This window comes from Oryx dammah, unplaced genomic scaffold, assembly GCF_014754425.2.
Source record: "Oryx dammah isolate SB20612 unplaced genomic scaffold, SCBI_Odam_1.1 HiC_scaffold_17, whole genome shotgun sequence".
NCBI lineage: Eukaryota > Metazoa > Chordata > Mammalia > Artiodactyla > Bovidae > Oryx > Oryx dammah.
The window spans coordinates 42,736,942-42,762,531 of record NW_024070201.1 but is presented as its reverse complement, the minus strand read 5'-3'; the positions used below and the strand labels follow the sequence as shown (position 1 = coordinate 42,762,531).

At 45.6% G+C, this 25,590-nt stretch overlaps 1 protein-coding gene across 5 annotated transcripts in view; it reads right to left on the bottom strand.

The window, feature by feature from the left end:
- SCUBE2 (signal peptide, CUB domain and EGF like domain containing 2) overlaps positions 1 to 25,590 on the bottom strand; it is a 77,463-nt gene that overhangs the window by 42,133 nt on the left and 9,740 nt on the right. For 4 of the 5 annotated variants that reach the window (XM_040258416.1, XM_040258411.1, XM_040258412.1 and 1 more), the window contains exons 4-9: positions 21,768 to 21,902; positions 15,816 to 15,941; positions 12,486 to 12,602; positions 11,665 to 11,754; positions 7,291 to 7,407; positions 6,243 to 6,365 (exon numbers count right to left, since the gene is read on the bottom strand). In XM_040258416.1, coding sequence (XP_040114350.1) covers positions 6,243 to 6,365; positions 7,291 to 7,407; positions 11,665 to 11,754; positions 12,486 to 12,602; positions 15,816 to 15,941; positions 21,768 to 21,902 — 708 coding nt within the window. Of the gene's footprint in view, positions 1 to 6,242; positions 6,366 to 7,290; positions 7,408 to 11,664; positions 11,755 to 12,485; positions 12,603 to 15,815; positions 15,942 to 21,767; positions 21,903 to 22,186; positions 22,887 to 25,590 lie in introns of those variants that run through there. The other variant, XM_040258415.1, reaches the window with a different exon arrangement.

Below are 25,590 nucleotides of genomic sequence, written 5' to 3'. Positions count from 1 at the left end.
ACCAAAGAATTGATGCTTTTGAACTGTGGTGTTGGAGAAGACTCTTGAGAGTCCCTTGGACTGCAAAGAGATCCAACCAGTCCATTCTAAAGGAGATCAGTCCTGGGTGTTCACTGGAAGGACTGATGCTGAAGCTGAAAGCCCAGTACTTTGGCCACCTCATGTGAAGAGTTGACTCATTGGAAAAGACTGATGCTGGGAGGGACTGGGGGCAGGAGGAGAAGGGGACGACAGAGGATGAGATGGCTGGATGGCATCACCAACTCGATGGACCTAAGTTTGAGTAAACTCCGAGAGTTGGTGATAGACAGGGAGGCCTGGCATGCTGCGATTAATGGGGTCGCAAAGAGTCTGCAGGCGGCTGCGAGAGCCGGCGCACTAAGCGCGGCGGAGAGGAGCTACCCCAAGTCCGAGGTCAGGGGCAGTGGCCTAGAGTGCCAGGCTGCGACGGCACAGAAACGGCCGAGAGGAGCTACCATGTTTCCAAGGTCAGGGGCGGCTGGGAGGAGCTACCCCGCGTCCAAGGTCGGGGCGGCGGTCGGGAGGAGACACCCCGTGTCCGAGGTCAGGGGCGGCCAGGAGGAGACACCCCGCGTCCGAAGTCAGGGGCGGCCGGGAGAAGCCACCTCGTGCCTGAGGCCAAGGGCGGCAGCTGGGAGGAGCCACCGACGCCCGAGGCCAGGGCCGGCGGCGGGGAGGAGCATCCCGAGGAGCGGTGGCTGCGCAGGCGCAGGAGGGCCTAGAGGAGCTATCCCACCTTGAAGGTCAGGAACCGCAGCGGTAAGGAGATACCCCTGGTCCAAGGTAAGGAGCAGCAGCTGTGCTTTGCTGGAGCAGCCATGAAGAGATACCCCACGCCCATGATAAGAGAAACCCAAGTAAGATGGTAGGTGTTGCAAGAGGGCATCAGAGGGCAGACACACTTGAAACCATACTCACAGAAAACTAGTCAATCTAATCACACTAGGACCACAGCCTTGTCTAACCCAATGAAACCAAGCCATGCCTGCAGGGCAATGCGAGACAGGAGGGTCATGGTGGAGAGGTCTGACAGAGCGTGGTCTACTGGAGAAGGGAATGGCAAGCCACTTCAGTATTCTTGCCCTGAGAACCCCATGAACAGTATGAAAAGGCAAAATGATAGGATATCCCCAGGTCATTAGGTGCCCAATATGCTACTAGAGATCAGTGGAGAAATAACTCCAGAAAGAATGAAGGGATGGAGCCAAAGCAAAAACAATACCCAGTGTGGATGTGACTGGTGATAGAAGCAAGATCCGATGCTGTAAAGAGCAATATTGCATAGGAACCTGGAATGTCAGGTCCATGAATCAAGGCAAATTGGAAGTGGTCAAACAGGAGATGGCAAGAGTGAACGTCGACATTCTAGGAATCAGTGAACTAAAATGGACTGGAATGGGTGAATTTAACTCAGATGACCATTATATCTACTACTGTGGGCAGGAATCCCTCAGAAGAAATGGAGTAGCCATCATGGTCAACAAAAGAGTCCGAAATGCAGTACTTGGATGCAATCTCAAAAACGACAGAATGATCTCTGTTCGTCTCCAAGGCAAACCATTCAATATCACAGTTATCCAAGTCTATGCCCCAACCAGTAACACTGAAGAAGCTGAAGTTGAACGGTTCTATGAAGACCTACAAGACCTTTTAGAACTAACACCCAAAAAAGATGTCCTTTTCATTATAGGGGACTGGAATGCGAAAGTAGGAAGTCAAGAAACACCTGGAGTAAAAGGCAAATTTGGCCTTGGAATGCAGAATGAAGCAGGGCAAAGGCTAATAGAGTTTTGCCAAGAAAATGCACTGGTCATAGCAAACACCCTCTTCCAACAACACTAGAGAAGACTCTACACATGGACATCACCAGATGGTCAACACCGAAATCAGATTAATTATATTCTATGCAGCCAAAGATGGAAAAGCTCTATACCGTCAACAAAAACAAGACCAGGAGCTGACTGTGGCTCAGATCATGAACTCCTTATTGCCAAATTCAGACTTAAATTGAAGAAAGTAGGGAAAACCGCTAGACCATTCAGGTATGACCTAAATCAAATCCCTTATGATTACACAGTGGAAGTGAGGAATAGATTTAAGGGACTAGATCTGATAGATAGAGTGCCTGATGAACTATGGAATGAGGTTTGTGACATTGTACAGGAGACAGGGATCAAGACCATCCCCATGGAAAAGAAATGCAAAAAAGCAAAATGGCTGTCTGGGGAGGCCTTACAAATAGCTGTGAAAAGAAGACAAGCGAAAAGCAAAGGAGAAAAGGAAAGATATAAGCATCTGAATGCAGAGTTCCAAAGAATAGCAAGAAGAGATAAGAAAGCCTTCCTCAACGATCAATGCAGAGAAATAGAGGAAAACAACAGAATAGGAAAGACTAGAGATCTCTTCAAGAAAATTAGAGATACCAAGGGAACATTTCATGCAAAGATGGGCTTGATAAAGGACAGAAATGGTATGGACCTAACAGAAGCAGAAGATATTAAGAGGTGGCAAGAATACATGGAAGAACTGTACAAAAAAGATCTTCACGACCCAGATAATCATGATGATGTGATCACTAATCTAGAGCCAGACATCCTGGAATGTGAAGTCAAGTGGGCCTTGGAAAGCATCACTACGAACAAAGCTAGTGGAGGGGATGGAATTCCAGTAGAGCTATTTCAAATCCTGAAAGATGATGCTGTGAAAGTGCTGCAGTCAATATGCCAGCAAATTTGGAAAACTCAGCAGTGACCACAGGACTGGAAAAGGTCAGTTTTCATTCCAATTCCAAAGAAAGGCAATGCCAAAGAATGCTCCAACTACCGCACAATTGCACTCATCTCACAGGCTAGTAAAGTAATGCTCAAAATTCTCCAAGCCAGGCTTCAGCAATACGTGAACCATGAACTCCCTGATGTTCAAGCTGGTTTTAGAAAAGGCAGAGGAACCAGAGATCAAATTGCCAACATCTGCTGGATCATGGAAAAAGCAAGAGAGTTCCAGAAATACATCTATTTCTGCTTTATTGACTATGCCAAAGCCTTTGACTGTGTGGATCACAATAAACTGTGGAAAATTCTGAAAGAGATGGGAATACCAGACCACTTAACCTGCCTCTTGAGAAATCTGTATGCAGGTCAGGAAGCAACAGTTAGAACTGGACATGGAACAACAGACTGGTTCCAAATAGGAAAAGGAGTGTGTCAAGGCTGTATATTGTCACTCTGCTTATTTAACTTGTATGCAGAGTACATCATGAGAAACGCTGGACTGGAAGAAACACAAACTGGAATCAAGATTGCTGGGAGAAATATCAATAACCTAAGATATGCAGATGACACCACCCTTATGGCAGAAAGTGAAGAGGAGCTAAAAAGCCTCTTGATGAAAGTGAAAGAGGAGAGCGAAAAAGTTGGCTTAAAGCTCAACATTCAGAAAACGAAGATCATGGCATCTGGTCCCATCACTTCATGAGAAATAGATGGGGAAACAGTGGAAACAGTGTCAGACTTTATTTTTGGGGGCTCCAAAATCACTGCAGATGGTGATTGCAGCCATGAAATTAAAAGACGCTTACTCCTTGGAAGAAAAGTTATGACCAACCTAGATAGTATATTCAAAAGCAGAGACATTACTTTGCCGACTAAGGTCTGTCTAGTCAAGGCTATGGTTTTTCCTGTGGTCATGTATGGATGCGAGAGTTGGACTGTGAAGAAGGCTGAGCACCGAAGAATTGATGCTTCTGAACTGTGGTGTTGGAGAAGACTCTTGAGAGTCCCTTGCACTGCAAGGAGATCCAACCAGTCCATTCTGAAGGAGATCAACCCTGGGATTTCTTTGGAAGGAATGATGCTGAAGCTGAAAGCCCAATACTTTGGCCACCTCATGCGAAGAGTTGACTCATTGGAAAAGACTCTGATGCTGGGAGGGATTGGGGGCAGGAGGAGAAGGGGACGACAGAGGATGAGATGGTTGGATGGCATCACTGACTCGATGGATGTGAGTCTGAGTGAACTCTGGGAGATGGTGATGATCAGGGAGGCCTGGCGTGCTGCGATTCATAGGGTCGCAAAGAGTCGAACACGACTGAGTGACTGAACTGAACTGAACTGAACTGAGAGTCGGACACAACTGAGCGACTGAACTGAACTGAACTGAACTGTGAGTTATTACTATTCTATTACTAATTGGTAAAAGAGCCATAGTAATGTTATAAGCTATATTCAATTAAAAAGAGAAAGCACTTGAGCTGGAGATATCTCTTTTGGGTCTAGCCAGAATTTGTCTTCTGGCCCCAGGAGACCAGTTGATCCTGATCTTTAATGCCCTCTGCACTAAAAAAAAAAAAAAAAAAAGGCATTAACATTAACATCCTCAGTAATTTTCTGTTGCAGACCCTGAAATGTGGTGCTTAAGTACCAAACTAGATCCTTTTGGCCAGTCTTTGGCTTTGTTCCTCCCTCCTGTTTCAGTCCCAGGAGAACCCTCCCTTCCTGGTTCAGCATGGAAGCCTCCTTGGCTTCAGTTGAGGTCATGAAAACTAGCCTCAGGAGGCTGCATTCGTCAATCTAATCATCTCTTCTTCCCTAGTCTGTTCTCACATCTTTCCCGTACCCTGGAATTTCAGTGTTTCACTTCCTCAACTCTTGGGAAGATTTTAACAGTTATGACTTGGGTCCCCAGATGGACAGACCAGGACCAGGGCAGGACTCAGTGCAAGCCAACTAGACCATTGCTAGATCCCTTTTTCAACACCAACTGTGCCATGAGAAACTTCGTTAATAAAAAACAAACATTTGGAAGGAATCGGAGGAATGAAAAACATGAAATAAAAAAGAACAAAATCTTAAAAAACCTCTTCATCCACTTTTTCCCAGAAGTCCTGGAAATTTCTTCAGTAAGTTTGTTCTGTGCAAATATTTGTTCTACCAAGACTGATCAGTGAAAAATGAGAAAAAGTCTATTTGCTCTGTAGCAACTGATGTCATTCTATGAATTCTGTTATTAATATCAGCCAGTTACTGAGAATGTGGGCTTGTTCGGTAGCTAACTTTGGCTGCTCACAAAGGGCTCTTGCTTTGCCAAAAATAATGAGATCACTTTTCTAATTCCTTTTTAATGTGTTTACACAGCTTAAATAGTATTTCTTGCTCTATACATTATGAAACATCATGTGGAACAGTAAATTTTCTTTCCAAGTCAAACAGAAGAAAATCACGCAGTAGTTATCTAAAATGAACTCACTGACTTTAAAGGGGGCTATATGTGAAGAGTCTGACAAATTATGTATCAAGAAGGAAAAAACCAAGAGAGAAACTTAAGATTTTAAGACCATAAGATTTTTTTAAAGAATGTTGTATCTTTATTATCTGAAGTGAAATCAGATTTTTTTTTTTCTGATTCTGTGGGACTTCTAACAAAATAAATTAAGCTGTTCTTATTCTCAGAAATGAAACAGGAATAAATGCCAGCACATCTTTCCTGTGGGTTTCTTTCTGCATGTCAATAGGGCATACAAGGTGCTCATCTGGAAATATAAATGATGCCCCCTCAACCCAAAACAGCTTATCGCTGTCCAAAACAATTATTAAGATCAATAACAGCTACCCAGAGAAGCTCCCTTAAAACATCCCTTATGTGGGAAGAATGTGTCTGAGAAGGGGTTTGACATCCTGCTCAAGGACTGCCCAGCCTCTCCTCCACTCAGTCCCCTCTCTCCCTCATCCCTTACCCTTGCCCCAAACACCAAAGGCTGGTCATTCAAACAAGGCCTATAAAAAGGGACCAATTAGTTGACCCCAACTTTTTGCTGAGAAAAGATATGTTAATTAAATCAACATCTTTTTGCACCAAATTTTGTTAGGAAATCCATAACACTCAAGGAAGTTTTAGAAAAGGGAATGTATTCATCATCTCAACCCTAACACAACCCTGCTTGCATTCTGTGACCTATTTCTAGCAGCAAGCTCTGGCTGTAATCACACCACACAGGTTCTTTGAGGTGTTCTCTAATCATCAACAACTGAATTTCCAAAATATACCTGTGAGCTAACTCATGTTTTTATTTTACCTAACAGATGAAAAAAGTGAAGCACAGGCTGGAGGTTGGATTAACGACTCCGTTGAGAAGCCCAGAGAGCCGGTCTCGGCCCGAGTGAGGTTTCGTCTTCTCTAATCCAACCAGTGGGCACTGCAGGGCACAGCTATATTTCAGCACATACCTTGGCAAGACTTCTCATCTGTTAATAACTTAAATCCCTTTTTGCAGCTGCAGTCAAAACTGCCCACGGTGTTTCTGCAGAAATGATCACACCCTCCATTGCGCGACTGGCACTCATCAATATCTGTAACAGGCAAGCATCGGCAAATCAGACAGCGGTACTTGCCTTGTTAGCCACAAATCCCTGAAGTGCTATTGTGCGTGCTTCATTATTCTCTGAAACAGAAAGAGACCCATAAAGGCATTTAAGGATGTTTACTGATGTCTTCCATCTTACACAACTTCTCTTGTCTGGCTTAACCCGTTTTGAAAGACAAGTGCCTCATACCCTGGAGAATTCGGACTTATGCTGCCCTTCACTTAACCGGCATTAAGGAAACAAACTAAGGGAAAATGGGGATGCCTTATTACTTTCTCATGCCTGCACTGGTCTCTCAAGATGAGATGGCTTCCTTTCCTATACTTCCCATTCCAGTTTAATGATTTAAACTATAAGGAACTAGAATATTTGTTTTGGCAAATTACATAATGATTAAATAGCCTCAATGCTTTTAAATGATTTCTGATACTTGATTAATCTTATCTTTTCTGTTCCATCTGGTAACCGTTTATCTACTTTTTTTAAATCACATTAAAGAACGATGCCTTTGTACTCTTGCCCATGAAATACTAAGTAACTGGGGTCTCTATTCATTACTACATGTTAATGGTACATTCATTAAGCTCTCTGGATAACAATCTTGGCTGTTATTTATGATAGGATGATATTATCTCCTGGAAATGAATGTTTCCGTGAACAACTGCTTTTTTCTAATAAGGCCACTGCCTGAAATGGATCATGCCTGTAGAAGCTGACCTTCTCTACAGTTACTGTAATTAAGTCAGTTCTAATTAAGCTTCCTCAATTATAACCTTCTACTAGCCTAGGGAAGAAACGCTTTCTTTTGATCAATATGAATCATAAGCAAATCTGGAGTCGCTCAGGAGGCGTGGAGGAGGAGAACTGCCTTTACTCCCCCAGGTGAGCCGCATGGAGAGGCCCAGGCTACCTTTACAGGTCTTTCCATCCATCTGGAGCGTGAAGCCGAGAGGACAACTGCAATGGACCCCTGTCGAAGTATCCTTGCAGGTGCGGTCACAGCCTCCATTGTTGACGGCACACGTTTCTGCCAAGGAGGTGAGGAAGAGGCAGTTAGCCTTGTATAGAAGTGCTGACACAGCTGGGAGGAAAGGGACATCGTGCAGTGGCAATACTTGACAAAAATTCATGAACATCAGGGAGTGTGTGGGGGTACTCACAGCCATACCCCAAGTCTCTGCCACCCACTGGTGAGTTAGAGGAAGAGCAAGTGCAGCTCCTCCCCATCCCCTATCTACGTGAGTGACATCAGGACTTCCCTAGTGGTCCAGTGGCTAAGACTCTGCGCTCCCAGTGCAGGGGACCCAGGTTCAATCCCTGGTTGGGGAACTAGATCCCACATGCTGCAACCAAGAGTTCACATGCTGCAACTAAAGATCATACGTGCTGCAACTAAAAGACCTCACGTGCCACAGCTAAGATCCAGAGCAGCCAAATAAACAAGTGACATCTCCCCAAGAAACCTAACAGGATGACAGGGGGCACAGACGCCCTTGCCAGCCTGCTCTCCTCTCTACTGGCAGATGTGAAAACACGAAAAGTTCCTGGCAGGTGTGAAGTCACTAAAGAAAGTGAAGACACTAAAGAGGCTGAGTATGACAACCTCTTCTAGCAGGCTAGATGCGAATGCGGAACAAAGCCAAGGGAGAGGTTCCTTCCTTTAACCTGAACCTTCTCTGTTCACTGTGTGTTATGGGCAAAGTGAGAAAGGGGAAATATCACCCATCCCAGCCCTTCCCTTCCTGCAGACCAATGACTTCCTCGGCAACTGCCTAGTAACTCAGATTAGAAGTTTACCTTTCCTTGAAAGGAGAAAGACCTGTTATGGCTATGCAAAAACTCAGCTGCAGTTACTAAATCATATCTGTAGAGATGAGTAACAATCAGGTAACAACCTTTTAGCTCTGCATTAATTCCAAGTATTACACAAATGCTATTCAACATTCATCCAACTGTTAGCATTTAGCTACCAGAAACTGATTTTACCCCCAAAACTACCTCTTTGTGAAGTCTTGGGGGACAAACTTAGTTCTGATTAAATATGACAGATAGAACAAATATGTTTATCTCTGTTTCCTCTCCAAACCTCACTAAAATGAGAGTAAATAAAAATTTAAGTATAAATCCTTAAGGACAAATAAAATAGAAAATAATAGATGAAAGATATCAAATCTTCTGGAAGTAGCATGTCAATGGAGGAACGGTAACCAGCAGTTAAACCCTGGCAGTCTGCAGAGAGATGCCAACAAGTGGTCAGCTCATGTGAGCCACAGAATCCCAGAGGGGCTCGGGAATTGGAAGCACTAAAGTTACTCGAGAGGCAGAGGTGAGGATGGAGTTAAAATATGAAGACTGATTTGAGAGTCCATATAAAGCCCCCAGATACCCATCTTAATTCCATAGCCCATATCTCATCCCTATTCAGGCTAAAGCACATTAATATAATCTCTGAAAAAGCCAGACCAGAGAAACTCTGGACTCACGGGCACCAGAAATAGCAGAGGAAGGAAGGGGAGATGCCGTCAGGGGAAAGTCTATACTGTGAGAAGAGCGATCTCTCACTTTCACCCTCTGTCTCCCTATTTCCTGGGACGCTGGCAGCCAAGCCTAAATAACCCCAGCAGGAGACGGAGGATTCCTCTCCAGTTAAACTGACCTGCCCAAGTAATAGACTTGCAGATATTGGCATCTGAAGAAATGACTAAGCCACTGCCTAGTCCACCAAGCATAAGGCCCACCAGCTGACAGATTGAAAAGTCAGCCGAGGATCACCATCCATTTCAGGAAAGCCTCTAGTATGAAATAATACATCAAGCCACACAAACACGGGACAAGCAATCTGGGGAAAACAAAGCTAGTACCGGGGAACGACAGAGAAGTTAGAAAATCTTATCATTAATTTCCTCAGGGAGGTAAGAAAACCATCCATGAAATAAGAACACGTTCCAACAACAAAATACCAAAGTAAAGTTCTTGAAAAATTAAAATATGAAGGCTGAAATATAAAAAGAACCCTATAGAAAGTTTAGGGGGGAAAATGAAGGATCTCCTAGGAAGTAAATATCAAGAAGAGAAAAAAGAAGTAAATTTGAGAAGCAAACCAGGAGTTAAAATAGTCAACTAACAGGAGTTTCAGAAAGACTGAGAAAAGTAAAGAAAATTATTGAAAGAAAAATAAAAGAAAATTTCTTGGAACCTAGGGATGCAAATGTCCCTCCTGAAAAGGCCTACTGAGTGCTCAGTATAACAGGTGAGACAAATCCTTCAGTGGGGGACACTGTCGTGAAATTTCAAATCACCAGGGACAATGTTAAGACCCTGAAAACACCCAGAGAGAAGCTCTTATAGGTTTCACACAAAGAATCAAGAATTAGACTTCTGGAAAGAACACTGAATGTTCAAAACAACAGGGCATTATTCAAAACTCTGACGGAATATTCTTCCCAACTTTGAACTCAACTAAGCCAAATTCTTAAGAAAGGGGGAGGGTAAACTATAAAGGCATTTTCAGGTGTGCAGAGTTTTTAAAAAATCTCTATCTGCCCTTGCAAACTAACCAAACAGAAGCCATGGGATCCAGCAAAGCAGGAGTATGGGGAAGGGAATTTCCAAGTGGGTGCCCCAGGAAAGGCCGAGAGGACAGACAGGCAACTGGCCCAGGAGAGAGGCCCCACTGGAGCAGGGTCCCCCGAAGGGACTTTTTTGTAAAAAATGGAATTGGCAAGTTATCTGCTGTATTTGAACACATTGTAAAGGGTTTTAGAGGTCTGCCAGAAATCTGGAAAAAAAAAAAAAAAATGGTAAGAGGTACTAAGAAAACTATCTTCCCTCACAGCTCAGTTGGTAAAGAATCTGCCCTAATGCAGGAAACCTGGGTTCAATTCCTGGGTTGGGAAGATCCCCTGGAGAAGGAAATGGCAACCCACTCCAGCATTCTTGCCTGGAAAATCCCATGGACAGAGGAACCTGGCAGGCTATAGTCCATTGGGTTGCAAAGAGTCGGACACAACTTAGTGACTGAATAGCAACATATTAAGGGTATGAGGGAGTCTGTGTTCGTATTGGGGGAGGGGGTCAAAAGGGAGCTTAACAACTTAATCCTCTGTGGTAGGAAGTCAAAAACTAACACTTAAAACTGATGCATCAGGGGAATTCCCTGGCAGTCTAGTGCTTAAGACTCTCGTTGCCTAGGATGCAAGTTCGATAACTGGTCAGGGATCTAAGATCCCATGAACCCTGTGGTACAGGAAAAAAAAAACACCTGACATCAAGAAGTAACTATATACACTTCCCTTTTCAGACATATGAGGGAGGGTAAGTCAGAAGAAGAAACAACCAGGAGAATTAAAAATTGTGGCCACGGGCAAATGGCAAGTTACGAGACAGGAAAATGACCTATTTCATTATAAGTACTATTAAGTACTAATTAACTTTTTACGGTTTTTATATTATTCATACATACAGTTCTAAGGCAATTAAAAATAATAATTTTAATAGGGCAGAGCAGAAAAGAGCTCAGAAATGTCACCTGCCTGGTAACCAACGGTTGCTTAATATCTTACCTGACTGTTACATCCAGAAGCTATCAAAAGATCAGTTTCATTTAGGTCAAGCCAAGCTTTCTCCAGAATAATAACATCAAAGGAGCTGCTTGATTCCCACCCCACAGCCAAGGCTGAGCGTCTGCTGTCTGTGGCCTCCAGCTCCAGCGGGCCTGCTGGCAGACTTCCCTGTGTCCCTCAGCCAAATGCCACCCTTCTCCATTCATCTCTCCTGCCATTAACACTGGCTGAGTCTTAACTAGACTCAGTGGACACAAACCCAGCCAAAGTGCCATGCTAAGCAGGGGCTGCCCAAAATGCCTCTCTCTTCATAGTTACTCAGAGTAGAGGGGATCTGACATGTACTGACCACCCAGTAAATCCCAGGCAGTGGACTCTGAGCACTTTGGCACATTATTGTCTTAACTGAGCTTCCTGATAGCCCAAAGAGATCAACTGTATTACATCCATTTTAGAGGAAGACCAGGACACAGTTTGTCCAAGTCCCACGGCAAGTTTCAGATGCTAACCAGCTACACTGATGGCTAGACCGATATTCTTCCCACCAGACCAAGGGTCCTGGATGGTCCTGGATGGAGAACAGACATACCCGAGCTGGACAGGAGCTGCTGACTCCGGTCCAGCTGGTCTGGGCACATGGCCCCAGGTTCAGTCCTGAGGCTGTAAGTTGGGGAGGGAAAGGGACAATGCAGCGGCTGGGCTGGGGGGTATGAGGTGCCTACCCATGAGCAGCCGCCGTTTTACCCGTTTATCCCCATCCACCACGGATGTGGCGTTGCTCTCCATCACCTCCAGGGCAATGTCCTCTTGCTCTGCAAAAGACGCAAAAAGCACAGTTCTCAGACTGAATGAGTCAGATTGTTCATCCCCAGCACAACCGCTTCCTTGGAAATCCCAGACATGAGAACAATGTGAGAAATGTGACTCTTTGCTCAACAAAAACATTTTGCAATGAGGCTCTGTGTTACATGGCCACAGAGCCTTAATAGACATTAAATATGGGAAAGAGTTTTTTTATTATATTGTACTGACCACAGACCCTGGGGAATACAAGCTTCAGATTCACTTCAGAACCCCTAGTTTAGGACAAAAAGACTCGGATCGGGGAACCTCTAAAATGGAGCCAGCAAAGGACACATCATGATGGACAGGGCAGGCATCCAGCCATAAGTATGCAACTCTGGCTTCTGCTGACGGCAAAGGCCACTATGTCACAATGAACAGCTAGCTGTAACTTCGGTTGCCCTGGTCTCTTGGGAGGTGTTGTTCCCATCTCCAGAATACCAGCTCTGGGAGCAGCCTAGTCCAGGAGAGGAACAAGGGCTCTCCGAGTTCTCACAGGGAGATAAGGGCCCCCATTCCAGGTCTGGAGGACTCCCCCTGCCCCATGTGAAGCAGCATGGAACCCGCTTGAGGGCAAGTGCACTGGCAACACCCTACCTCTGGTTCTAAACGCTATTAATACTTAGGGTTTGGGTTAGGGGTGGGTTAGTGGCAAGCAGGCTGGGGAAGACCCTAACCCAGTGTTGGGGTCACCATTCACCGAGGCAGCTCCTCCCATCTGAGTGCATCTTGTACTGAGGATGGCAGCTACACTCTGGGCCTTCAGCAGTGTCTTCACAGGAGTGCTGGCATCCACCGTTTCCATGGTTACAGGTCACTAAGAAAATGCATCGACACATCAAACACTGAGATGTCCACACCTGGGGCTGTGTTTATTCCGGAAGAGCTCTGATTTTCATTCAGGAAGTTTTCAGGCCCCTAGCATGTACTAGGGACTGTGATAAAAGACCCTTGACCCAGTCCATATCCCTGTCTATGTAAGCAAGCAATCACAATAAGATTTGTAGAAATGCTGAATGACAGATCTGAGCAACACTATATAGGAAGACAGAGATGTGAAGGTGGAGGGAGATTTTCACCATTTAAAGGAAATGATAACAAAAGATTCTAAACTAGTGCTCTGCTCTATCAGAAGAAGTACTAGGACATTTGGAAATGCTTTCATGTTTTATGTCTGGAACAGATGGTATTTAATTTATATGTATATGTTAGGATTTCTCTCATCAGATTATATCTGATTAGTTAGAAGGGAGGGTAATCAGAGGAAATGATGACTCTTCGCACACAGTTAATGCAACATTAACCAATAATTACAAAGACTGTGTATGAACACATTGATAACAAGCCAAGGAGGAGAAGAAAGCCAACCACAAAACTATCTATTCATCAAACTGAACAGTGGTTACCTCTGGCAAAGGAAATGGGAAGGGGGGAAGGTTATATGTTTCTTTGGACTGTTTAAATTCTTATACAATCATTTTTAATTTTTTAATTTAAAAGAACTAAAACTATATTAGTGCTGTAAGAAAGAAAATGTTCTGTGATTATAGCTGTGTAATAATTGCATGTGCATGTCAACAACTAAATAGGAATATGAGAAAAGCAAAACAGCTGGATTATGTGGTGAAATTCTGGGGCTTTTTAAAATTATTTCAAGTTTTATAATATTATCTGAATATAATCTTATGGTATTATTTGAGCAATGATATCTTTAAAACATTTTAAATCTTTAACAATAAGCTCTCAGGTAGTCTACTGGCTCCTGAAAGGCTGTAAAATGCTGGATCTCATCCACAGGTGAGTCTCCTGCAGAGACCTGGGTCCTCTTTTTGAAGATAGCTGTAGCCAGTCCCACTTTTAGGGCCCTATGAGGCTGCCGATGGTGATGGTGGCATCAGCCCTAGTTTGTCAGGCTATGAGGCCGCGCTCTGCTTTGTGATGGAGATACCAGAGAGAAGCCTCTCACCAGCAAAACTGTCTCTCCATCTCTATTTTTTTTTAATATTTATTTATTTGGCTGCACCAGGTCTTAGTAGCGGCATGTGGGAACTAGTTCCCCAACCAGGAATCAAACCTGGGCCCCCTGCATTGGGAGTGCAGAGTTTCAGTCACTGGACCACCAGGGAAGTCCCTGTCTCTCCATCTCTTAACCACGGGGGTCTACTCACTGTACACAACCAACCCTAGCAAACTGCGGGCATCTTCTAGAAGGTCCATGACTTTGGGCATGCTTGCGTGCATGCTCAGTCACTTCAGTCGTGTCCAACTCTCTTCAACACTAGGGACTGCAGTCTGCCAGGCTCCTCTGTCCAAGGGCTTCTCCAGGCAAGAATACTGGAGCAGGTTGCCATGCCCTCCTCCAGGGGATCTTCCTGGCCCAGGGATCGAACCCATGACTCCCGCATCTCCTGCATTTGCAAGCAGATTCTTTACCCACGGAGCCACCTGAGAAACCCCAAAATGTAACAGAGGTGCATGTTCACTCAGCCATGTTCGACTCTTTGAGACCCTATGGCCTGCAGCCCACCAGGCTCCTCTATGGAATCTTCCAAGCAAGAATATTCGAGTGGGTTGCCATTTCCTCCTCCAGGGATGGAACCCACATCTCATATGTCTCCTGCATTAGCAGGCGGATTCTTCACCAGCTGAACCACCATGGAAGCCCAATGACTTTGGGAAGAGTTCCTAAAAGGAAACCCTCAGTGTTTCCTCTGGCATAAATAGTGGTTTAGAAACACCTTTAATGGTGGTTGTTTCCTGGTATCCGTTGGCGCTATTATTGTGTTTCTTCATCCCGAGGCAGCTGCATCTGGACTGTGTACACCACGTACTGCCTCATCCATTTCACAAATGTGTACTGAACACATCCAGGACAAGACCAAGAGGCAAAAGTAAGACAAAGTCCCTGACTTGGAGAGGTTCATAGCTGGAGAAACAAACACATAAACATACGTTTCAACCCACAGGGCCACGTGCTATGATTGAGGAATAAACAACACTGTGGGAGCCAAGATACAAACTGGCTGCCTTGTCTGAGGCCACTGGGGACTGCTTCTGAGGTCGTGTAGCATGGTGATTGGGAGCACAAGCCTTACAGTTAGGCTAGATCTATGTGTGAATCCTACATTTGCCACTTGCTCCCTCTGTGACCTTACAGCTTTACCTTCTCCACAGTTTTCTCAACTTGGCTCATAAGGTGATGCCTGTAAGAATTAAATGGAATATGGTACCTTTTTAGATAAGCCTTTGCACATAATAAATGCTCTCCCAAAGTACCTATTATCTTTATCATTAGAAGTTAGGCAGGATATTAAAAATTGAGTGAGGACTTTTCTGGTGGTGCAGTGGATAAGAATCCACCTGGCAGTGTAGGGGACACAAGTTCGATTCCAAGTCTGGGAAGATCCCACATGCACTTAAGCCCAAGGTGCTGCAACAGCTGAAGGCCATGCACCCTGGAGCCCAGTGCTCTGTAACAAGAGAAGCCTCTGCAATGAGAAGCCTGAGCAGCACAGAGAAGAGTTAGCCTCTGCTCGTCACAACTAGAGAGAGCCCACATGCAGCAGCAAAGACCCAGCACAGACTCAAATAAGTAAATAAATACTGAGTGAGAATTCACCAAGCCAGGAAGGGAGGAAGGCTTGGAAAAAGCCTTGAAGGCATGAAAGAACGGGAACTATCTTCCAAAGCAAGGAGTTTGGTGTTTGGAGAAAGGAGGTTGATGAGGCTTGCACAAGAAGCAGGAAGCGGGTATCAAAGAGTTGCCAAATGAGGAAATTTTATTTTATTCCATGGCAAGAGGGAGCCCTGTCCCCCAGCATTCACATTCCTCACTCCTGAGTGTGAGCTCCTTCTGACTAGTCCCTCTAGAAACATCATTTTCCTTCCCTACAGGAGACTATTCTCTGTATCTCATGCCAGCTGCCTTCCCTGATGTTTCTGATGCTGGGCTGCACAAGACAACCTCTGGGGTAGGATGGCTCATGGTTCCCAGGGTGCAGGGAGGGGTGGGGTACCAGTCTGTACTTACAGATGCAATCTCTCTGGTTCTTGGCCAGCTCAAAGCCTGGCCTGCACTCGCAGGCAACACTGCCCTTCGGGGCCTCCTTGCAGATGTGACTACAGCCGTGATTCTTATTCATGCAGCTCAGACCCTCTGCAAAACAGCAGCATGCAGCCGATGACCAGGTTGCACCAGAATCCAGAGCCCTGGAGTGTCTGGAGGGGCTGGCAGCCAGGCCACAGACCTGCCTGTCTGGATGCCCATCAGCCCCACATTTTACAAGAATATGTCATTCATATCAAGCCAGTTAACAGAGATGTGAAAATTTTATGTCACCCAAAAGATAGGACATTTCAATTCTCCAAAAGAGATAGGAGCCCACTCAATACACTAAGAAGAAAGTACCCAAAGAAGGGAATTCCCTCACAGTCCAGTGGTTAGGACTCCATGCTTTCACTGCAGAGGGCCTGGGTTCAGTCCCTGGGCAGGGAACTAAGATCTCACGTGGTGCGATCAAAAAATTTAAAAAAAAGAAGTACCACTAGGAGCTCTCTTTTGGATGTGGAATCAGAACCTGTGGACCCCAGGAACCTGTCCTCAGACTCTTATCTCTTCCATGCTCTTACCCATGCTGATCAAGAATGCAAACAGAAAAGGAGAATCTCTCTACAAAAATTTGTAGACAGACAGGTGAAGATTCCCAACCTTTTCACATATTCTTTTAGAGGGGGCAAGGGAGCACCATGCTCTGCAGCATATGGGATCTTAGGTCCCTGACCAGGGATGGAAACCAAGGCCCCTGCATTTGGAGCAGAGTCTTAACCAGGGAAGTCCTCCTTTTCATATATTCTCGAAGATGATTTTCAGAAAATTTCAACCCTCCTCTCTACCCCCACCAAATCCACACTCTGGAGGCCACTGTGACTACTTCTGTATTTTGGCATCATCCCGTGGACACCTGCCCAGGGACCTCTCTTATGTGACCACCTTCAGTTAGTTCCTGGGCCCTCCTTCAGCAGGCTCAGAGGTCAACAGCAGAAAGAACAGAGAGAGAGACCTCATACATGTGGTTTCCTTGAGCTGCTGTAAAATCCTTCCCGAGTAAACTGTAATTTTCATTAGGCCTGATCTTGTGGTAAATATGGTGGGAAGGGAGTTATTTTCCTAGATGGGTTAGCATGCATCTATCTAACTGACGGGGTTGCAGCAAAGCAGACATCTGTGTGGTTTGCCAGCTTCATGCCTCTTCTCAATACCAATTCTTTAGGACTCTGCCACATCCTAGCACTCTGCAGGAACTGTTATCATACCCAAGAGTATTCTCAAAACCTCTCCCTGGTTTGCACAACATTAATAGGTATGTCATATCTTTTTTTCTTATTCATACTGTTCATGGGGTTCAGTAAGAGACTTTATTTTCTTGGGCTCCAAAATCACTATAGATGGTAACTGCAGCCATGAAATCAAAAGATGCTTGCTCCTTGGAAGAAAAGCTACGACCAACCTAGACAGCATATTAAAAAGCAGAGACATTACTTTACCGACAAAGGTCCATATAGTCAAAGCTATGGTTTTTCCAGTAGTCATGTATGGATGTGAGAATTGGACCATAAAGAAAGCTGAGCACCGAAGAATTGATGCTTTTGAACTGTGGTGTTGGAGAAGACTCTTGAGAGTCCCTTGGACTGCAAGGAGACCAACCAGTCCATCCTAAAGGAAATCAGTCCTGAATATTCACTGGAAGGACTGATGCTAAAGCTGAAGCACCAATACTTTGGTCACCTGATGTGAAGAACTGACTCATTAGAAAAGACCCTGATGCTGGGAAAGATTGAAGGCGGGAGAAGGGGATGACAGGGGATGAGATGATTGGATGGCGACATCAGTTTGAGCAAGCTCCGGGAGTTGGTGATGGACCAGGAAGCCTGGCGTGCTGCAGTCTATTGGGCTGCAAAGAGTCAGACACGACTGAGCAACTGAACTGAATAAGGTATGTATTCATGTGATGCTTTTTTGCATTTGTGCAATGTAACTCTAAAACTTTTTTAAGAGTAGGGATTTTGTTCTCATTGATTTTCCACTGACAAGACATTTTCTAATACTGGAAGTGGCACTCTTTTAACATGAGTGCAAAAAGCTTTCATTCGACTTCTCCAGGATCCAATACTGCTCTGTATTGTGCCCCTAAAACCTTAGCCAATTGGTTCTAATGAAGTCAAAAGTCATTTCTCTCCAAATCTCACCATGGCCCCATGGATCTATGCTTAACTGGAATGATTGTTTTAATACAAACAGATGTCATTTCTATTCCTAAAGAGAGGGCAACAGCTAATACATCCCACATTCTCTTAAAACCTTGTTTTTTATCTGACAGTTACGAGCTGTTTGAGCTCCAGCACTCAGTCTGCTGGAGGTGGTTGGGATCCATTCACCCGTGCCAAGGGCTGCTGTCAATTAACACAGAAAGAAGCTTGCACTGGGTCAGAGGGGGAGCTTTCTCTTGGCTTGGGCCAGTGATTTCTGAAGACATTATTTGCTCCCAGTCTAAGATGGCACAGGAGGTGGGAGCTGCCTCCAGGAAGCATCCTGTCCTCCTAAGAAGGAGCCAGCATTACAGCCAGCATTACAGTTGTTCTTGGATCAGCAGGGCATTTACAATAACAGGCTCCAGGAGCATCTGGGGGTAAATGTAACAGTGCCCAAGAAAAGGCAGCAGTAGGAACATCATTTCCCTTCCCTACAGGAGACTATCCTCCACATCTCATGCCGGCTGCTTCCCAATGTTTCTGATGCTGGGCTGCACAAGATGGTTCCCAGGGTAGGGGACGGGGAAAGCACCCCAAAGTACACTCCCATACAAATCAGCTGCTTCTTCCTCTTTTTCTTTTTCATTCCGTTTACAAGTCTGTTAAGATGTTTGCAAAGTGACCTTTACTGCTTCTCAGAGCAATTCATTTGCACAAGCAATATTTTGTAAGAACTGACTGTGCACCAGATACCATGGGGATGCACAAAGAAGTTGCCCCTGATGTCACATCATATCAAGCAAGACCTAGACTTACCAGAAGACACTAAAGGTTTAAATGGCTCTGGGAATGCTAAGGGCTTTTTAAGCGGGGCCCCCGAAGCTTTTCAAAGTACCCTGACTCAAAAAAAGGCCACTGCTAGGGTAGGCAGATGGACTGGTCCAAACTGGGGGACCCAGCTAGGGTCCTGGCTATCCCAGAAATTGCCTGGACAGTTATGTTTAGGACTGTTAGTTCACCAGGAAGGAAACAGCTCAGAAACCAGAGAAATATCCCATTCTGGGGGACCCCTGGCCCAGGGTCTCACTGAAGTACATTATTGGAAACAATAAAAATAAGCTTTGCAAATAGGGCAAGAAAAGGAAGAAACAGCCCCTGCTAACAGCACAGCCCCTTACTCACTAACCTGCCACCTTGCCCACTACTCTAAAAAGGCAGCAGTGCAAACATCTAGAAATATTCTCAGAGAGGACAAAACAAAAGAGGAATGCTCATTTTGAGAGCCTGAGCACCCATGAATAGGGACAAAGGCAGGCTGGGGCCGTGTGTCTCCAGCCTACCCCCATTACATGGGTGAAAACACACAGTCTCTTTATCAGAACTTTGGGGTCTCTAAGGATGAAAAAAACACAAATAGCTTGAGTTTCTCTCGGAATTAACTAGTGTGATCCCTTATATTAAAGAACATTTAGTATATAATTATTAATAACAACATTGGTGACTCTAGAAAATACTAGCTTGCAGTGTTTACCTTCTTTCAACCATTTTTAAAGGATCAGCTATGGATTTTAAAGTCTATTTTAATATAGATTTTAGGAGTTTAATGTGCACTTCAAGGAGGGCATCCTAAGGGGAATACTGTTTACAGCAGGCTCTATTTGGAGAGTTGCTGCTGCTGCTAAGTCGCTTCAGTCGTGTCCAACTCTGTGTGACCCCATAGACGGCAGCCCACTAGGCTCCCCCATCCCTGGGATTCTCCAGAACACTGGAGTGAGTTGCCATTTCCTTCTCCAATGCATGAGAGTGAAAAGCGAAAGTGAAATCGCTCAGTTGTGCCCGACTTTGAGAGACCCCATGGACTGCAGCCTACCAGGCTCCTCCGTCCATGGGATTTTCCAGGCAAGAGCACTGGAGTGGGGTGCCATCGCCTTCTCCAATTTGGAGAGTTAAAACCCTACAATGGAATTGGGCAGCTGCAAACTGCTCTAATCTGTGGGCTCACGCCACTGTGAATTCACCCAGCAGCCAAGTTGAAACACAACAGAAAATCACAGAGTGCTTCCAGACCACAACTCCAATACTTGGACTTGGGTTTTAGCCCCAAACAAATATGATCATTTTAAACACTCTTTAGGGGTTCTAAGAATGTCTGAATCATAAAAAATTTAGAAAACACAGATTGTGGAAAGGAACTGCTCTTATGGTCTTGCAGTCTGAGGAGCCTGTGTCTGTAATCAGTCCGGGGACTTGGGGACAGGAGAAAGGGGCTGAATCACTGCTCTGGAGGAGCAAGGGTAAGAGAAGGTCTTAATCACCGCCAGTGGCTTCACGAGAGATGGGACCCATACTGGGGGTGTTCAAGCACAGCTCTGCCTACAGGACCACTAGCCCTACCTCCCCACCACCTGAAGAGGAAGCCAGAGGGACTTTCCAGGAAGCAGCTTTGAGCAACCAAAGGGGAGGGGCCCTGAGATCAGGATCATTCTCCTGCTGCTGGCATCTTAATTCAGCCTCCAACAAGAGGCACAGCTCATGGAAGAGTCCAGAGAACCCTGCAGGGGAAATGAAAATCAAACCTGCTACTCAGTCAAGGGCCACACCTAAAGAGATAAGAGATCACCTGATCAGAGCCAGGGGCTATGAGTAACCAGCTCATACTCTGACAGTAAGCAGGCTGGGGGATAAGAGCATCCAACTCCCCATTTCTCTGATTCCTCTTCTTAGTACCCAAACAGCCCTGCTGGTAAGGGCTAAGGAAGGAGCCATCATTCTTGGAAAATGAGGGAAAAATCATCTTCCACAAAGAAACCCTTGAAAAATCACTAAAACCACCACAATTAAAATAATAAATCTATAAGTCTTGTGATTAAATAGTAGAAAAACTGAAAACACCTCATTTTAACTTATGAGGATGAACAAGCAGCACAAAGGAGTTAATAGTCTAGTATTTGGAGCATTTCCCTTAAAAGCAGGCACGGACAACCATGGGAGACATACAGCCATCAGAGAGTGGTTCTGTGGCTTAAGAAAGAGCAGGGAAGAATGAAAACCACATCACTGAGTTAAAAATGGTTGGTTGGCCACAAGAACTTAATGCCTTTCCCTCCTGACAATCCACTGAACTAACAGAAAAAGAAAATAGGTATAAACACAAAGCAGAGAGAACGAAAGCCACCAGAGGAGAGTTTTCCGCAAATTTATGGAGAAATGGTGAATGGCAATATGGGTGAAGGAAACCCTAAAATAGAGACCCCCAGTCTGGGGAAGGGGTCCACCTGCCCCCTGGAATCCCAGAGGTCAGAGTTCAAAAATACAAAATATAGGGAAGGCCCGCTCTTGCTGAAAACAAGGCCATTTACTGAGTCTCCACAGGAAGGCTCCAGCCCCTCCCGCCCTCCCCACTAAGAGCAGGCTTGCACTTGGTGCTGTGCTTTGCAGCACCTTTTTCAAAAACTTGGCAGATCATTTCTTCTGAGACATCGTCATGTTTGAAATGTGCTCTATTTAGAGATTAGAAGCAACTGTGAGAGTCTGAAGAGACCTCAGAACTCACCCAGACCAACTCTCTCATTTTGCCAGGTGAAGAAAGTGAAGCTGAAATAGCCTGCCTACTCGTCAGGCCTTCAGACTTTATACACGGCACGCTTTCCCTCTAGAGTCACTGGGGGGTAGGGGGACTCTCAGATGTGACCCTGCCCCTCTCCCTGCCTCCCCCCCAGCCGAGCAGAGATACCTTCTGAGCGGTGAATGCACGTGTGCTGATTGTCGCTCAGGAAAAAGCCCTCCTTGCAGCGGCACTCGTAGCTCCCCATGACGTTGACACAGGTGTGCTGGCAGCCACCATTGTTCTCCAGGCACTCGTCCACGTCTGCAGGGGGAGAAGGCTGAGCCTTTGCTTGCGGGGCTGTTTCACACACACCCCCTCCCCGGCACACTCCCATCCCCCACCTTACTCCCCACCCCACTGCCCAGCAGCTCAGGGGCTCCTGCGAAGCAGAGATGAGGTCCCTCTTCAGGTCCTTGTGTCACAGAAGCTCTCAGAATTGAAGCCAGTGGGACTGCAGGTAATTAACTACAGCCCTCACAAGTCCGTGGCTCCCTTAAACAGGCCCTCCACCTGGACACAAGGCAATCAGTCCAGTAAGTATTTACCTTCTCTTTCCAAAGCTCAGTGCTAGAGGAGACAATAAAACACAGATGAGTAAGATGCAATTCCCTGGCTCTAGGAGCATCCCCTTCAGCGAAGGGAAAGAGATGCTGTAGGAGTAATGGTGAGGTAAGGTAAATGGTGGTACAGAGGACGGAGGTCACATCTGGCTGTGGGTTTCAGGATGGGTTCTTTGGAAAAGCTGATGAAGGCGTGAGCCTTGCAGTCTTTCTTCAATGATAAATCAGGAGAAGGGGCTGGAGGCAGAAGAAAGGGCATGAGTGTAGCAGGAAGGCTGGGGGACATGGAGTATGTCTGGATAACTGTGGGTCATTCAACTTGACTGAAGCATGGTACAGGTAGGGAAGTTACAGGAGATAGAGCTGGGAAAACAAATTGGGGTCACACTGCAGAGGACCAAATACCAGGCGAAGAAGCTCCCACTTCATCAGAGAGGCAGTTGGAAATCACAGGAGCTGGGATGACACGGTCAGCCCCTCCTGTTGGGAAGGATAAGACAGCACTGGGGGGAGGACACAGGGAAGGGAAGAATTGAAACCTGGGAGTCCAGCTTCAAGCATGTGCCTGAAATTGCCATGGCTGGTGCCAGTAGGCACCTGACCCGGGGCCTGGCCGTGAGGATGCCTGCTGCTGTTCAGTCGCTGTCGTGTCCGACTCTGCGACTCCATGAAGCGCAGCACATCAGACTTCCCTGTCCTTCACTATCTCCTGGAGTTTGCTCAAATTCATGCCCATTGAGTTGGTGACCTAAAGAAAATCAACCCTGAATATTCATTGGAAGGACTGATGCTGAAGCTCCAATAGTTTAGCTGCCTGATGCAAAGAGTCAACTCACAGGAAAAGACCCTGATGCTGGGAAAGATTGAGGGCAGGAGGAGAAGGGGACAACAAAAGGGATGCCTAGGATGGAAGAAATAAAAGAAAACTCTGGACAAGGTGTCATGTGGACATAGGGTGAGGTGGCTGAGAACATGGGGAAGAACTGGGGGTGGAGATTGGTTGGTGCCCAGCAGGGCAGGGAGGTGATACATTTGAGATGCTGACATCCAGGGCTAGATCCAGTAGGCTGTGGGAAATCTGAGCCCGGTGTGAAGACAGCTCTGGAAACCACTTACTTGTGGTGTCCTGATAAAATGCTGGAGGCAGCTGAGCAAGTCAAAGGCAGGAGTGTAGGAAGGGAGAGGAGAGGAGAGCGAGGAGATGGCCAGAGGAAGAATCTGGAGAACTCTGAGGGTAGCAGGATGAGAGAGTAGGAGCCCCAGTAAAGAAGCCATCAGCAGGGAGGGAGGGACCCTTTACCTAGTGTTGTGCCCCCAGGGCAAGCAAGGTTAGAGGACCTTTCTTCCACTGAGTCACACACACTCCTGTACATGGCTCCATCAATACACTTAGCACTGTGCATTCTCAAATCTTTTTTTTTTAATTTGTACCTTTTGACTCCTCAAAATTGTTTATTTATCCATCTCCACTAGATTGCAAACTCCTTGAAGACAGATTTTTTAAAATATATATATATTTAGCATAGCCCTGTAACCTGCAGGCACATATTAGCTCTTCAATGCATGAACAAACAAGAAGAAGAGCATAGCATCATCAGAGCTAAAGAAGAGGAAACTTCCAGAAAAATCTCAGATCTGATAGAGGCTCGAGGAGAAGGCTAATGTAAAAAGCAATTTATTTTCTCCAGCCCTGATTTCCCATGTGCCTATCACTAGCTCCTGGGGGCATCTGTAACAAGAACATTCACATTTAAATATCTGTTATCTGGTTTCAAGCTTCAGATCTTACAGTCATCCATCCTCCCACGCTACCCAGCAGATGCCTTTCTAAACTGATGGGACTCCAGCCATCCCCTGAAGCCTAACAAACTCGCCCTTCTCCATGCCAAAGGGTGAAGGGAGCACATTCCGGAGGGTTAGAGATGCTGGGACACACCTGGCCCGGCTGTTCCTGCAGAGAGGACTGGGGTGAGCAGGAGTGATCTGCCTCTCTGGACACCAACACCTGGCCTGGCTCTGAGTTGCCCCACCCTACCCCATGCTTCACCCACTATTCCTTTTCTCCAAAGCAATCAGAAATGTATCAAGTTGGGTGATGCACTCGGATTAAAGTGAAAGTCGCTCAATTGGGTCCAACTCTATGCAATCCCATGGACTATACAGTTCATGGAATTCTCCAGGCCAGAATACTGGAGTAGGTAGTCTTTCCCTTCTCCAAGGGATCTTCCTAACCCAGGAATCGAACCCAGGTCTCCCGCATTGCAGGTGGATTCTTTACCAATTGAGCTATCAGGGAATGAATTAATACCAAAGTTCACATGCACACTAAGCTGGTGAGTTTCTTCAGAGCATAAAACAGTGTTTCACAACCTGGCCTCAGGTTAGAACACTGATATCTGGACCACACTGGTCTAACTAGCCTTGGATGAGACCTGGTGTCATTTTAAACTTCTCAAGTGATGCTACAAGACCTAGTAGCTATTCCATGTTCCCAGATATTCAACAAACAGAAATGGAATTCAGGTGGGGTGAGCTGTCTGGAAGAGCTACATTTTGTTTTTCAGGCTCACAGGCACCCAAGATCCTGGAGCAATCTGAGTAGAGAGCCAGAACTCAGTGGTGTTTGTACCCTGCCTATCCTGGCTCGTATATCGGCAGCTGGTGTAGGGTCAGGGGCCAAGGAGAGGCAGGGGCCATCCAAGAGAACACAGGAAACTGCCACTCCTAAATTTGATACTGAGCTCCTTCCCTGTCACAAAATGCTTTTCTGCTCTTTTGAGTCCAAATGGCAGAGAGGTTTCTCTGTGTGCTGGCCCTGCTCTTCACGTATCACTGTATTTTCTCTCGCCTTCCTTTTCATAGAATCCTGAGCCCCTTCAGAGGTACTCAATGGATACTCAGAGCCTTTCTGCAAGGCAGAGTCTTGCTACCAAACCCAGAAAGAGAGCCCAGAGAGGGGGAAATGGAAATAGTCTGCTGAAATATCTGAGCCAGGCAAGGAAGAACTTGGGGCCTCGGGATTTCTGAGCAGACCTTTACTCCAAATGACCCCACCCAAGGTCCTTAGTCCTTAACTCTTGGACAATTCTGCGTGGTGTTCTTCAGAAGTTCACACTTACCCTAGGCTGTGAGTTTGAGCACAACTGATCAATGGGTCTTCCATCAACTACAGATCCTTAACATGCCATTGGCTAATCAAAGGGAAATAAGTGATATCCCCCAGAAAATGTTTGGGTTTTTTTAAACATACTGTAAATTACACACTAAATATAATTTCTTTCTTTTTTTTTTTTAGTTTTTAATTAATCTCAATTTATTGCTGCTCTCAGGACTGTGTCTCTAATGTGTCTTTTGGTGGTGCTGATGACCTAGAAAGTTGCAGAGGGATT